At 43.2% G+C, this 15,789-nt stretch overlaps 1 protein-coding gene across 1 annotated transcript in view; it reads left to right on the top strand.

Moving 5' to 3' along the window:
* Positions 1 to 15,789, top strand: part of aig1 (androgen-induced 1 (H. sapiens)) — a 252,410-nt gene that overhangs the window by 110,379 nt on the left and 126,242 nt on the right. The window contains exon 2 of the mRNA XM_072267002.1: positions 5,008 to 5,163. Within this exon, the coding sequence (XP_072123103.1) occupies positions 5,008 to 5,163 (156 nt within the window). The remainder of the gene's footprint in view (positions 1 to 5,007; positions 5,164 to 15,789) is intronic.

The following is a 15,789-nucleotide window of genomic DNA, read 5'->3' as shown; positions in this document are numbered from 1 at the left end:
GGCTTTTTCCTCTGAGGTTGGATGGGGCTACAACCAGAAGTTATGGGATAAGGGTGAACGGTGAAAACTTTAATGGAAACATGAGAGGAAACTTCACTCAGAGGGTTGTGAAAGTGTGGATTGAGCTGCCAGCACAAAAGGTGTATGTGAGCTTGATTTCAATGTTTAGTAAAGTTTAGATAGTATATGGATGGTAGGGGTATAGAGGGCTATGGACTTGGTGCAGGTCGATGGGACTAGGCAGTTTAAGTGGTTGTAGCATGGACTAGAGGAGCCAAAGTGCTTGTTTCTGTGCTGTACTTCGCTATGATTCTCCAACTCTATGACACTTGTGGACTGTCCCAGTGCATCCTTGAGTGTGTTGGTTGTTAACATGAATGGCTCTACATGTGATAAATAAGTAAATATGAATCTGAAAGTTTACAAGGTTATGGATCAAGAGTTGAGTAGGATTAATAGAAGCCTGAAATGCGGTGAACTAAAAGGCTTGTTTTCTGTGCTGTATATCTCCATAACTTGACATAATCTTTCACTTTATTCTTATTTAGACCATAAGATATAGGAACAGAATTCGGCCATTTGGTACATTGAGTCTGCTCTGCTACTTCATCATACCCAGTCCAATTTTCCTCACAGTCCCAATCTCCTGCCTTCTACCTGTATCCCTTCATGCCCTGACCAATCAAAAATCTATCAATCTCTGCCTTAATTATACATAAAGGCTTGTTCTCCACAGCTGCTTGTGGCAAAGAATTCCACAGATTCACCACTCTCTGACTAAAGAAATTCCACCTCATCTCCATTCTAAAAGGACGCCTTTCTATTCTGAGACAGTCATCCGGTCTTAGACTCTCCCACCAGAAGAAACGTATTCTCCACATCCACTCTATCTAGGCCTTTCACCTTTCGATAGGTGTCAATGAGGTCACCCCTCATTCTTCTGAATTCCAGTGAATATAGGTCCAGATCCATCAAACGCTCTTCATATGGCAAGCCATTCAATTCTGGAATCATTATCGTGAACCTCCGTTGAACCCTCTCCAATGTCAGCACATCCTTTCTTAGATAAGGGGCCCAAAACTGCTCACAATACTCCAAGTGAGGCCTCACCAGTGTTTTATAAAGTCTCAACATTACATCCTTGCCTTTATATTCTAGTCCTCTTGAAATGAATGTTAATATTACATTTGCTCTCCTTAACACAGACTCAACCTGCAAATTAACCTTCAGAGAGTCCTGCACAAGGACTCCCAAGTACCTTGTGTCTCAGATTTTTGTATTTTATCTCCATTTAGAAAATAGTCAACCTTTTCATTTCTTCTACCAAGTGCATGGCCATACACTGACATTGTATTCCATCTGCCATTTATTTGCTGATTCGCTTAATCTGCCTGAGCCCTTATGTAGTCTCTCTACTTTCGCACAACTACCTGCCCCTCAACCTATCTTCATGTCATTTGCAAACTTTGCAACAAAGCCATCAATTCCATCATCCAAATCATTGACATATAACATAATAAAGAATTGGTCCCACCACTAGTCACTGGCAGCCAACCAGAAGTAGTGGAACACCACTAGTCACTGGCAGCCAACCAGAAAAGGCACCCTTTCTTCCCACTCTTTGCCTCCTGCCAATCAGCTACTGCTTTATTCCTGCTAGAATTTTTCCTATAATACTATGGGCTATTAACTTGTTAAGCAGCCTCATGTGTGGCACCTTCTCAATGGCCTCTGAAAATCCAAGTACACAGCATTAACTGATTCTTCTTTGTCTATCCTGCTCATTGGTTCTTCAAAAAGTCCCAACAGATTTGTCAGGCAAGATTTTCCACTGCTGAATCCATGCTGACTACAGCCTTTTTTATCATGTGCCTCCAAATAGCCAGCGACCTCATACTTGATCATCAACTCCAGCATCTTCTCAACACTGAGATCAGAATGACTGACCTTTAGTTTCCTTTCTTCTGCCTCTCTCCCTTCTTGAAGAATCAAGTGACATTTGCAATTTTTCAGTCTTCATGATCCATTCCAGCATTACAGCTTGACAGATCACAATGTCTTCTCTGAGAATGCCTGCACAATGTCTTCTGCAACCTCTTTCAGAACCCTGGGGTATACACCATCTGGTTCAGGTGACCTACCTAACTTTAAACCTTCCAGTTTCTGAAGAACTTTCTCTCTAGTGATGGTAACTTCACACACTTCATGCCCGACACCTGGAACTTCAACCATGCTGCTAATGTCTTCCACAGTGAAGACTAATGCAAAGAACAGTTCCTAGTCCCCCATTACTACCTCTCCAGCATTGTTTTCTACATTTAGATCATTAGCTTTATTGAAAGGATCCAATATTGTCGATGCCAAGCCCTAACATAAAGGAGTAAATTTGGGTGGAAGTCAGGAACAGGAAGGGAGCAGTTACTCTACTGGGCGTATTCTATAGGGCCCCTGGTAGCAGCAGAGATACAGAGGAGCAGATTGGGAGGCAGATTTTGGAAAGGTGCAAAAATAACAGGGTTGTTATCATGGGTGACTTTAACTTCCCTAATATTGATTGGTACCTGATTAGTTCCAAGGGTTTAGATGGGGCAGAATTTGTTAAGTGTGTCCAGGATGGATTCCTGTCACAGTATGTGGACAGGCCGACCAGGGGGAATGCCATACTAGATCTAGTACTAGGTAATGAACCGGGTCAGGTCACAGATCTCTCAGTGGGTGAGCATCTGGGGGACAGTGACCACCGCTCCCTGGCCTTTATAATTATCATGGAAAAGGATAGAATCAAAGAGGACAGGAAAATTTTTAATTGGGGAAAGGCAAATTATGAGGCTATAAGGCTAGAACTTGCGGGTGTGAATTGGGATGATGTTTTTGCAGGGAAATGTACTATGGACATGTGGTCGATGTTTAGAGATCTCTTGCGGGATGTAAGGGATAAATTTGTCCCGGTGAGGAAGATAAAGAATGGTAGGGTGAAGGAACCATGGGTGACAAGTGAGGTGGAAAATCTAGTCAGGAGGAAGAAGGCAGCATACATGAGGTTTAGGAAGCAAGGATCAGATGGGTCTATTGAGGAATATAGGGAAGCAAGAAAGGAGCTTAAGAAGGGGCTGAGAAGAGCAAGAAGGGGGCATGAGAAGGCCTTGGTGAGTAGGGTAAAGGAAAACCTCAAGGCATTCTTCAATTATGTGAAGAAAAACAGGATGACAGGAGTGAAGGTAGGACCGATTAGAGATAAAGGTGGGAAGATGTGCCTGGAGGCTGTGGAAGTGAGCGAGGTCCTCAATGAATACTTCTCTTCGGTATTCACCAATGAGAGGGAACTTGATGATGGTGAGGACAATATGAGTGAGGTTGATGTTCTGGAGCATGCTGATATTAAGGGAGAGGAGGTGTTGGAGTTGTTAAAATACATTAGGACAGATAAATCCCCGGGGCCTGACGGTATATTCCCCAGGCTGCTCCACAAGGCGAGAGAAGAGATTGCTGAGCCTCTGGCTAGGATCTTTATGTCCTCGTTGTCCACGGGAATGGTACCAGAGGATTGGAGGGAGGCGAATGTTGTTCCCTTGTTCAAAAAAGGTAGTAGGGATAGTCCGGGTAATTATAGACCAGTGAGCCTTACGTCTGTGGTGGGAAAGCTGTTGGAAAAGATTCTTAGAGATAGGATCTATAGGCATTTAGAGAATCATGGTCTGATCAGGGACAGTCAGCATGGCTTTGTGAAGGGCAGATCGTGTCTAACAAGCCTGATAGAGTTCTTTGAGAAGGTGACCAGGCATATAGATGAGGGTAGTGCGGTGGATGTGATCTATATGGATTTTAGTAAGGCATTTGACAAGGTTCCACATGGTAGGCTTATTCAGAAAGTTAGAAGGCATGGGATCCAGGGAAGTTTGGCCAGGTGGATTCAGAATTGGCTTGCCTGCAGAAGGCAGAGGGTGGTGGTGGAGGGAGTACATTCCAATTGGAGGATTGTGACTAGTGGTGTCCCACAAGGATCTGTTCTGGGACCTGTACTTTTCGTGATTTTTATTAACGACCTGGATGTGGGGGTAGAAGGGTGGGTTGGCAAGTTTGCAGATGACACAAAGGTTGGTGGTGTTGTAGATAGTGTAGAGGATTGTCAAAGATTGCAGAGAGACATTGATAGGATGCAGAAGTGGGCTGAGAAGTGGCAGATGGAGTTCAACCCGGAGAAGTGTGAGGTGGTACACTTTGGAAGGACAAACTCCAAGGCAGAGTACAAAGTAAATGGCAGGATACTTGGTAGTGTGGAGGAGCAGAGGGATCTCAGGGTACATGTCCACAGATCGCTGAAAGTTGCCTCACAGGTGGATAGGGTAGTTAAGAAAGCTTATGGAGTGTTAGCTTTCATAAGTCGAGGGATAGAGTTTAAGAGTCACGATGTAATGATGAAGCTCTATAAAACTCTGGTTAGGCCACGCTTGGAGTATTGTGTCCAGTTCTGGTCGCCTCACTATAGGAAGGATGTGGAAGCATTGGAAAGGGTACAGAGGAGATTTACCAGGATGCTGCCTGGTTTAGAAAGTATGGATTATGATCAGACATTAAGGGAGCTAGGGCTTTACTCTTTGGAGAGAAGGAGGATGAGAGGAGACATGATAGAGGTGTACAAGATAATAAGAGGAATAGATAGAGTGGATAGCCAACACCTCTTCCCCAGGGCACCACTGCTCAATACAAGAGGACATGGCTTTAAGGTAAGGGGTGGGAAGTTCAAGAGGGATATTAGAGGAAGGTTTTTTACTCAGAGAGTGGTTGGTGTGTGGAATGCACTGCCTGAATCAGTGGTGGAGGCAGATACACTCGTGAAGTTTAAGAGACTACTAGACAGGTATATGGAGGAATCTAAGGTGGGGGCTTATATGGGAGGCAGGGTTTGACGGTCAGCACAACATTGTGGGCCGAAGGGCCTGTACTGTGCTGTACTATTCTATGTTCTTTGTTCTAAGAGTTTGATCCTCATTGTGCTTTGTTGAACAGGTTATCCAAACTGTATTCTTTGGGATCAGCGTCCTAACGGATCTGTCCAGCCTCTTGACCCAAGGCTCCGATGACCTAGAACAACAGAGACAACTGAGGAAGTTGATCTCCCTTCGGGATTGGCTCATGGCTGTCCTGGCGTTTCCTGTTGGAGTGGTAAGTGGTCAATATCAGTTATTTGGATTATAATGCTGTAAAATGGATCAGCAAATTTGCAGACAACACCAAGTTTGGGGATGTATTGGACAACGAGGAAGGCTATCAGAGGTTGCAGCAGAATCTGGACCAGCTGGAAAAATGGGCTGACAAGTGGCAGATGGAATTTAATGCAGACGAATGCGAGATGTTGCACTTTAGGATGGCCAACCAGGGTAGGATGTACACAATGAATGTTTGAGTACTGAACAATGAAGTAGAACAGGGGGATATGGCAATACAGGTCTATAACTCCTTGTAAGTAGTGTCACAGGTAAGTAGGGTCATAAAGAGAGGTTTTGGAAAATTGGCTTTCATAAAACAGAGTATTATGTACAGGTGTTGAGGCATTACGCTGAAGTTGTTTAAGTCATTTGTGAGACCAAATTTGGATTATTGTGCGCAGAGCATCAAAGAGATATGTCTTTGTTGAGGCAGCTGACTAAACTCATGTATTACAAGGACTTAGGAATATGAGGTATATGGACTAGTTGAATATATTAGGACTTTCTTCCCTGGAGCATAGTAGCAATAAGTTCAAAGCTCGAAGTAATTTTATTACCAAAGTCACCGAATACTACCCTGAGATTGATTTTCTTGAAGTATTCGCAGTAGAACAAAGAAACACAATAGCATCAATAAAAACTGCACACAAGCAAAGACTCGCAAGCAACCTATATGCAAAAGAAGACAAACTGCAAATACAAAGTGATGTAGTAATATGATTATGATGATGATTATGAGGACACGCAGTCCCCTTTTATTGTCATTTAGTAATGCATGCACTAAGAAATGATAAAAATGTTTTTCCAGGATGATATCACAAAAACACATGACAAACTGACTTAAAAACGAACAAAAACCACATAATTATAACATATAGTTACAACAGTGCAAAGCAATACTGTAATTTGATAAGAACAGACCATGGCACAGTAAAAGTCTCAGAGTCTCTCAAAGTCCCATCATCTCACACAGATGGTAAACCCCCAGCGCTGCCAACTTGCCAATGCAGCATCCTGGAAGCATCCGACCACAGTCCAACTCCGAGTCCGTCTGAAAAACTCCAAGCCTCCGACCACCTATTTGACACCGAGCACCGAGCACCATCTCTGCCGAGCGTTTCAACCCCGGCCCCAGCAACAGGCGATACACAAAGCCGAGGATTTGGGGCCTACGTCTCCGGAAATTCTCGATCACACAGTAACAGTGGCAGCGAAGCAGGCATTTCAGAAGTTGCTCCCAATGTTCCTTTGCTCTTTCACGGCTATCTCCATCAAATCTGGATTGATGCACGGCCCCCTAGTTACACATATCGATATTCATTTGGAATGGCCACGCGCGCTGCGTCGTGCTGCCATCTTCTCCTCCCTCCTTGCATAATAAATAAGTAAATAAATGTTACAGAGAAAATAAGCTGTAAAGTCCTTGAAAGTGAGTCCAGAAGTTGTGGTCAGTGATCACTTCAGAATTGAGATGAGTAAAGTTGTCCATGCTGTTTCAGGAGCCTGATAGTTGAAGGATAATCACTGTTCTTGAATGTGGTGGTTTGGACCCAGTTAGGCTCCTGCACCTTCTTTCCGATGGCAGCAGAGAGAGAGAGCTTGGCATGGATGGTGGGGGTGGGTACTTGATGATGAATGCTGCTTTCCTGTAAATGTGCTCAATGGGGGTGAGGGTGGAGGGCTTTTCCTATGACGCACTGGGCTGTATCCACTACTTTTCAGGCTTTTCAGTTCTTGTTTCCATAGCAGGCATGATGAAGGGTATAGATAGGGTAAATAGAAGCAAGCTTTTTCCACTGAGCTTGGGTGAGACTAGAACTAGAAGTCATAGGTTAACATGACAGAACATGAGAGGGAACTTCTTCGTTCAAAGGGTGATATAAATGTGGAACAAGCTTCCAGTGGAAGTTGTTGGTGCAGATTTGTCTTCAACATTTAAGGGAAGTTTGGATAAGTGCATGGATGGGAGGGGTATAGGGAGCTATTGACCAGTTGTGGATTGATGGGTCCAGGCAAAATAACATTCCAGCATATATTAGGTGGGCCAAAGGACCTGTTTCTGTGCTCTATGACTCTCTATAATTGTCCACACAGGCCACATTTTCAATACTGAATTTAAAATCTGGCCCGGGTGGAATCAAAGAATCAATACTTTGTTCAGATCACATAGGATCTTGATGAACATTGCAACCTAAGCTTCAATGGTCCAGTGAACAGATTAGGGTTGGATTTAAATTCTTTTGCATAAGTCTAAGAACAAAGGATGCAGCCTCAGAATAGAGGGACATCCATTTAGAACGGAGATGATGAGAAATTTCTTTACCAGTGAGTAGTGAATCTGTAGAATTAATTGCCACAGGTGGCTGTAGAAGCCAAGTCATTGGGTATATTTAAAGCAGAGGTTGATAGATTCTTGATTGGTCAAGGCATAAAGGATTATGAGGAGAAGGTAGGAAACTGGGTCTGAGAGCCATGATGAAATGGCAGAACAGACTTGATGGGCCAAATAGTCTAATTCTGCTCCTATGTCTTGTGGTCTTATGGTCTTTACTATTGAAGATAAAGAAAATGAGCTCAGATTTGGCCAAAACTTTTAATAATGAAATTACCTCTTTTGAAGTACAGCCGCTGGCGTATTGCGTGTGGCCAGGCTTTTAAGATTATGAAATACTTTGGTAAGTTTAAAGTAGAAAATAGGAAGATGTTTCTACTTGTGGTCAAGATCAGAACAAAGAGCCATAAAAGACCCATGAATATAAGATCAGCTCAAGTCCAATCAGTAACTCAGAGAATCGTTAAAGTGCGGAGGTTGGGAGATGACTCGTCTTCAAGGAGCATACCCAAAAGGCGGAATGGAATAGAAGGTACTGATGGATGAGATAAAGAAGCATTGTGTGAAGCACATTTAGGTAAATACTTTGTAATGTTGGAAAGAGGAAAGAATTTTCTGATAGATAAAGATAAGACTCTGGTCTGATGTGTATTTGATGTTTCAGTGATATTTGAGTTATCTTGTATATATATTGGTTGATTATGCATTCTTTGTTGCTTAAATAATTCATTGTGGTTATATGAAAAATGTGTAAATTGCATTTGTCGTGACACCACTGTGCGATACGTGCATGCTTCGCTTACAGTAAAACCTGAAGTTAGACTCTCATTTCGGACTCCCATGTCTTCTGTTGAATTAGTTTAATGTTTTGATGTTACAAAACATAACAGTGATGATGAGGATGGGATTTTTTGTCATGGCAAGGGAAATCACTCTGCTTAGCAGGTGAGACTTACAGGTGAAAGCAAAGTGATGTCAAGAAAACAATCTCCCTCAATGTGGCAAAAACAAAGGAGCTGGTTGTGGACTACAGGTGGAATGGAGACAGGCTAACTCCTATTGGCATCAATGGATCTGGGTTTGAGAGGGTGGATAGCTTTAAGTTCCTCGGCATAAACATCACCGAGGATTTCACATGGTCTGTACATACCAGCTGTGTGGTGAAGAAGGCACAACAGTATCTCTTTCGCCTCAGCCAGTTGAACAGGTTTGGTATGGGCCCCAAAATCCTAAGGGCTTTCTACAGGGGCACAATTGAGAGCATCCTGATTAGCTGCATCACTGCCTAGTATGGGAGCTGTACTTCCCTCAATCGCAGGACTCTGCAGAGTGGTGCAGACAGCCCAGCGCATCTGTAGATGTGAACTCCCCATGATTCAGGACATTTACAAAGATAGGTGTGCAAAAAAGGCCCAAAGAATCATTGGGGACCCGAGTCACCCCAACCACAGACTGTTCCAGCTGCTACCATCCGGGAAACGGTACCACAACATAAAAGCCAGGACCAACAGGCTCAGGGGTAGCTTCTTCCACCAGGCCATCAGACTGATTAATTCATGCTGACACAACTGTATTTCTATGTTATATTGTTGTACATGCTCTATTTTAAATTACTATAAATTGCACAATGCACATTTAGACGGAGACGTAACGTAAAGATTTTTACTCCTCATGTATATGAGGGATGTAAGGTCAATCCAATTCAATCTCAGGTTCTGGGCCTCCTCTGTGCTGTCGTAGGAGTTGACTCTGGGATTGCAGGAAGTTATTCAGACAGCACTGGACACCTTTCTTGTCCTTTGCAACTTCCTGCCTTTCTTTTTCTTTTCCTTTTTTTTAGGATGTGCACTTTGATCTTAGGAAGATGTATTTAATTCATTGGAATTTTCTCTTATTAATCCTTCTATTGAGTGTAGTTTATAGCTATGTGGGGAGGAATGTTGTGTACTTTAGAAATATTTGAATAATCTTAGTACCATAATGGATACCATAAACCAATTTCCCCGGGATCAATAATGTATGACTATGACTATGACTAAGACATAGGAGCAGAATTAGGCCATTCAGCCCATCAAGTCTGCTCTGCCATTCCATCATGACTGATCCTGGATCCCACTCAACCCCATACGCCTGCCTTCTTGCCATAACCCTTGATGACCTGACCAATCAGAAAACTATCAATTTTCGCTTTGAATATACCCACCAGTCTTGGCCTCCACAGCTGTCTGTGGCAAAGCATTCCACAGCTTCACTACTCTCTGGCTAGAAAAATTCCTCCTTACCTCTGTTCTAAAGGGTCGCCCCTCAATTTTGAAGTTCTGGTCTTCAGTTCTGAACACCTCCACCATAGGAAACATCCTCTCCACATTCACCGTATCCAGTCCTTTCCACATTCAGTAGGTTTCAATGAGGTGCCCCAGCATTCTTCTAAATTCCAGTGAGTACAGGCTCAAAGCAGTCAAATGCTTCTCATATGTTAACCTAGCAACACACATAAAAGTTGCTGGTGAATGCAGCAGACCAGGCAGCATCTCTAGGAAGAGGTGCAGTCGACGTTTCAGGCTGAGACCCTTCGTCAGGACTAACTGAAGGAAGAGTGAGTAAGAGATTTGAAAATTGGAGGGGGAGGGGGAGATCCAAAATGATAGGAGAAGACAGGAAGGGGAGGGATGGAGCCAAGAGCTGGACAGGTGATAGGCAAAAGGGATACAAGAGGATCATGGGACAGGAGGTCCGGAAAGAAAGACAAGGGGGGGGACCCCAGAGGATGGGCAAGGAGTATATTCAGAGGGACAGAGGGAGAAAAAGGAGAGTGAGAGAAAGAATGTGTGTATAAAAATAAATAACAAATGGGGTACGAGGGGGAGGTGGGGCATTAGCGGAAGTTAGAGAAGTCGATGTTCATGCCATCAGGTTGGAGGCTACCCAGACGGAATATCAGATAGCTGCCATTGTGAAAGAGTGGTCAGCTCATACGTTTTGCTGAACACCTACGCTCTGTCCGCCAGAGAAAGCAGGATCTCCCAGTGGCCACACATTTTAATTCCACATCCCATTCCCATTCTGACATGTCTATCCACGGCCTCCTCTACTGTAAAGATGAAGCCACACTCAGGTTGGAGGAACAACACGTTACATTCCGTGTGTTGCTTGAATTTCCAGCATCTGCAGAATTCCTGTTGTTGTCATATGTTTACCTCTTCATTTCCAGAATCATTCTCATGAACCTCCTCTGGACTTTCTCTAATGACAACACATCCTTTCAGAAATATGGGACCCAAAACTGTTGACAATACTCCAAGTGCAGCCTGACTAGTCTCTTATAAAGCTTCAGCATTATCTTCTTGTTTTTATACTCTATTCCCCTTGAAATGAATGCTAACATTTACCACAGACTCAACCTGTAAATCAACCTTCAGGGAGTCTTGCATGAGGACTCCTAGGTCCTTTTGCACCTCTGATGTTTGTACCCTTTCAAGCTTATTAATATTTTTCTTGTAGCTAGGTGACTAGCACTATACACAATATTCTAAATTCAGCCTCACCAATATCATGTACAACTTTAACATCACAATTCCTGCACTAAGTACCCTGAATTACAATGCCAGTGTGCTAGAATTTCTTTCTACGAACCTATCTACCCATGATGCCACTTTCAAAGAATTATGGATTTGTAATCCCAGGTCCCCTTATTCTACCACACACCTCAGTGGTCTACCATGCACTATACAAGTCTTGCCCTGGTTTGCCGCCCTCCAAATACGCTCCAAGTGAAAAAATTCCATCTTTCTCCATTTGCCAATCCTTTACTTCAAAACTGATCTTTCATTATGACATCCCAACTCGAAACAAGCTGTTTCTTTTCTGTATTGCACTATGACAATCACAACATAGTGAGAATGCACTTTTATAGAATGTAATCATCTTATCTATTATTTATCAAAGCAAAAACCACTACTGAAGTTTTGAATGATAGGCCAATATTAATAAAATCCAAGTACCACATTCAGATCTTGTATATATATTGTTAGATTAAGCATTCTTGGATTGTTTAAATAATTCGTTATGGTTATATGTAAAAATGTGTGAATTACATACATGGTGTTGGCGCGTGGCCAAGTGGTTAAGACGTTCGTCTAGTGATTTGAAGGTCGTTAGTTCGAGCCTTGGCTGAGGCAGCGTGTTGTCTCCTTGAGCAAGGCACTTAACCACACATTGCTCTGCGAGGACACTGGTGCCAAGCTGTATCGGCCCTAGTGCCCTTCCCTTGGACAACATCAGTGGCGTGGAGAGGGGAGACTTGCAGCATGGGCAACTGCTGGTCTTCCATACAACCTTGCCCAGGCCTGCGCCCTGGAAACCTTCCAAGGCGCAAATCCATGGTCTCATGAGACTAACTGATGCCTATAATAACATACATCATCACACTACCACATGATATGTACATGCTTCACCTGAAGTAAACACAAAGTTTGACTCACATTTTGGACTCCTGTGTCTTCCTTTGAGTTAGTTTAATGTTTTGAAGTTACAAAACATAACACGTGCAATTAGGGGTGCACGTCACTGAAGTACCAACTGGTGAATGTTTTGTTTTAATACCCTTTATGTTGCCTGTTATAAACACTAATGTCTTGACTCCAAGATCGTTGAATGAACACATACACTCAATGGCCACTTTATTAGGTACACCTGTACACCTGCTCATTAATGCAAATATCTGATCAGCCAATCATGTGGCAGCAACTCAATGCATAAAAGCATGCCGCCATGGTCAAGATGTTCAGTTGTTGTTCAGGCCAAACATCAGAATGGGGAAGAATTGCGATGTAAATGACTTTATTACCTTCTGCACATTGATTGTTTGTCCATCTTTGCCATGAGCAGTTTTTCATTGCTTCAATTGTGTTTCTTTGAGTTTACTGTGAATGCCCGCAAAAATGAATCTCAGAGTAGTATATGGTGACATATATATTCTTTGATAATAAATTTACTTCAAACTTTTGAACTTTGGTTAAACCACACTTGGAATCTGGAGCGACTATCAATCTCCCGGAAGAACTCGGCAAGTAAGGCAGGTGGTCTCCTGTGTCTCAATCCTGGTGCAGTGGCACAGTGGAACAACCTCTGCCTTATAGCTCCAGTGACCTGCATCTTGAGCACCGTCTGTGTGGAGTTTGTATGTTCTTGCTGTGTGTGTGTGTGGGTTTGCTCCAGTTGTGCCTACCTCTTTCCACATCGCAAAAATGTAGTGGTTGGTGGGTTAATTGGTTGCTGTAAATTGACTGTAAGGTAGGTGGCTGGTAGAATCTACAGCATTATAGAAGAATGGTGACAAGCAATACATTTCTCTGTATGTTTCTTCAATTTTTGATAGAGAGAGTCTTTTTCCCAGGTCTTGAGAATCAAAGTTCAAAGTAAATTTATTATCAAACTACATATATGCAACCCTGAGATTCACTTTCTTCACTTTCAGTAAATACGAAAAACATAATGCAATCAATGAAAGGCCACACCCAATATGACAGACAAACAAACAATATACAAAAAAACAGCAAACTGCAAATACAAAAAGATAGAGAAGAAAGTAATAATAAATAAGCAATAACTATCCAGAACGCAAGATGAAGCGTCCTTAAAAGTGAGTCCATAGATTATGGGAACAGTTCAGTGATGGAACTGGAGGTTTCAGGTGAGAAGAGGGAGATTTAAGAGGAAGTTGAGGGCCACCTTTTTTTACACAAAAGATGGTATCTACATATGTGGAATGAGCATCCAGAGGAAGTGGTCAAGGCAGGTACAATAACAACTTTTACAAGGCAGTTGGGCAGGTACATGGATTGGAAGTGTTTAGAAGGTTTCCAGCCAAACACTGGCAAATGGGTCCATCTTGGATGGGGTATCCCGGTCGGAATGGACCAGTTTAGCCAAACGGCCTGTTTCACTCTGATATACTCCTGTGATTCTGAGAGAGCTAGCGATCAGAAACAGGCCATTCGTCCCAGCAAGCCCATGCTGACCAATGACCACCCACTTTTACTAATTCTATGCTGAACTATTTTACTTCCATCAACTCCCACTTCCCACAACAACCTACACTCAGCTACACAGGGAATTAATGGCAATCTGCTGGAATAAATTGGGATAGGATTACTGTGGACTCAGTGAGTTGAAGGGCTGGTTCCCCTGCTACATTCCTCTTTGCTTCTTCCCTCAGCTGCTTATGGAAACCACAGAAATCCTCTTTATTTCTGACTGTCTGCAAAACTCTACAGCGCAGCTTATAATAGATGACTGTATCAGGACATTAATGTTCCTTTGGGAGTGGGTGGTGAAGCAATATCTTGCAGGAGAGTTTTGTGGTGTGTCTGCGCTCACTGGCGGGCTCATGAATGCTAACTGCCGCACAAAGCTATTAAGTTTAATGGAGTTGATGTTACCTCAATATGTTGTGTCATGTCATTAACTTGGTAACAGAATTTTCAGCAGAGGATCACAGAGAGCTAAAGAACAGAAGCAGGCTCTTCAGCTCAACTCATCAGTTCAGAACGAATATTTTGCCTACTCCCATTGACCCTAGCACTCCATATCCCTCCCATCCACGTACTTCATCCAAACATTTCTTAAATTCTGGAAGCAAGCCGCCATCCATCACTTCAACTGGCAGCTCATTCCACAGTCAGATCACTCTCTGAGTGAAGAAGTTTCCCCAGAAGTTCCCCTTAAATATGTCACCTTTCACCCTTAACCCATGACCTCTAATTCAAGTCTTACCCAACCTCAGTGGAAAAAGCCTGCTTGCATTTATCCTATCTGTACCCTCATAATTTTATATACCTCTGTCAAATCTCCCCATTCTCCTGCACTCCAGGGGAAAAAGCCCTAATCTATTCAAACTTTGTTTTGTGGCAGCAGCACAATGCAATATGGTTGTAAAAACCTATAAGTTTCTATGAGCTATATAAAATATATATCTTTTTATGCACACCTGCTTGTTAATGCAAATATCTAATCAGCCAGTCATGTGACAGCAACTCAATACATAAAAGTATGCAGACGTGATCAAGAGGTTCAGTTATTGTTCAGACCAAACATCAGAATGGGGAAGAAATGTAATCTAAATAACTTTGACTGTGGAATGATTGTTGGTGCCAGGTGGGGTGGTTTGAGTAACTCAAAAATTGCTGATCTCCTGGGATTTTCATGCACAACGATCTCCAGAGTACAGAGAACAGTATGAGGAACAGAAAACGTCCTGTTAGCAGCAGTTTTGGAGGTGAAAGAGCCTTGTTAATAAGAGGTCATTGGAATATGGCTAGACTGGTTCAAGCTGACAGGAAGGTGACGGTAACTTAAACAAACACATGTTACAACAGCGGTGTGCAGAAGAGCATCTCTGAATGTGCAATACATCAAACTTTGAAGTGGATGGGCTACAGCAACAGAAGATCATGGACATACACTCTATATGTGGCCACTTTATTAGTTATATATATGAGGTAGTGTTCATGGGTTCATTGTATATTCAGAACTCTGACAGCAGAGGGGAAGAAGTTGTTCCTAAAAAGTTCAATGTGTGTCTTTAGCTCCTGTTCCTCCTCCCTGATGAAATGAGGGTAGGTCCTCATTACCACCAAAAGACAGCTTTGGAAGAATGTGTAAGAGTGGGGAAGCAGAGAAGTGTCATGGTCCAGATCGGAGTCCCTTTAAATTTAGCTTGTTTATGTTACGATCCGGACCGTTGATTCCCTGTTTTCCCATGTCCCTCGACTTTGGTGATTAGAGGCAATTAACACTCGGCTGAACCGGTAGTTTATAGTCTCCGGCTTTCAACCGTTCGGTGCGGGAGCGTCTGCAAAGTCACGGCTTGCCAATGTCATCTGGCCGGAGCAAGCCTAGTCTCTGCCGAAGCGAGTGCCGGTAATTCACCTTTCCTCACTGGAGCAACCTAGTCCAGTTACCTCGCCAAAGTGAGCCTGCAAAGTTTCCTCATCAAGGTGGGTCCATCAGTTAACCCGCCAGAGGGAATCAAGAACCGCTGTCTACTGTTCCCGGGTCGAGTCGAGGGCTCACCACTACCCAGAGGCTCCAAGTCAAGTCCTGGCCCTGGCGGCATTCAAGTTCCAAGTCAAGTCCTGGCCCTGGCGGTCTGTGATTCCTGTCCTACCCCCTTGTCTGAATCCCTTCTCTGCCCCTCTTGCCTCTAGCCCTCGTCTGCAGCCCCCACCTGCACTTCGGGCTAGTTCCATC

Source organism: Mobula birostris, chromosome 8 (assembly GCF_030028105.1).
Source record: "Mobula birostris isolate sMobBir1 chromosome 8, sMobBir1.hap1, whole genome shotgun sequence".
In the NCBI taxonomy this organism is placed as follows: Eukaryota; Metazoa; Chordata; class Chondrichthyes; order Myliobatiformes; family Myliobatidae; genus Mobula; species Mobula birostris.
Note: the sequence above shows the minus strand (reverse complement) of the source record. Positions and strands in the feature narration are given on the sequence as shown.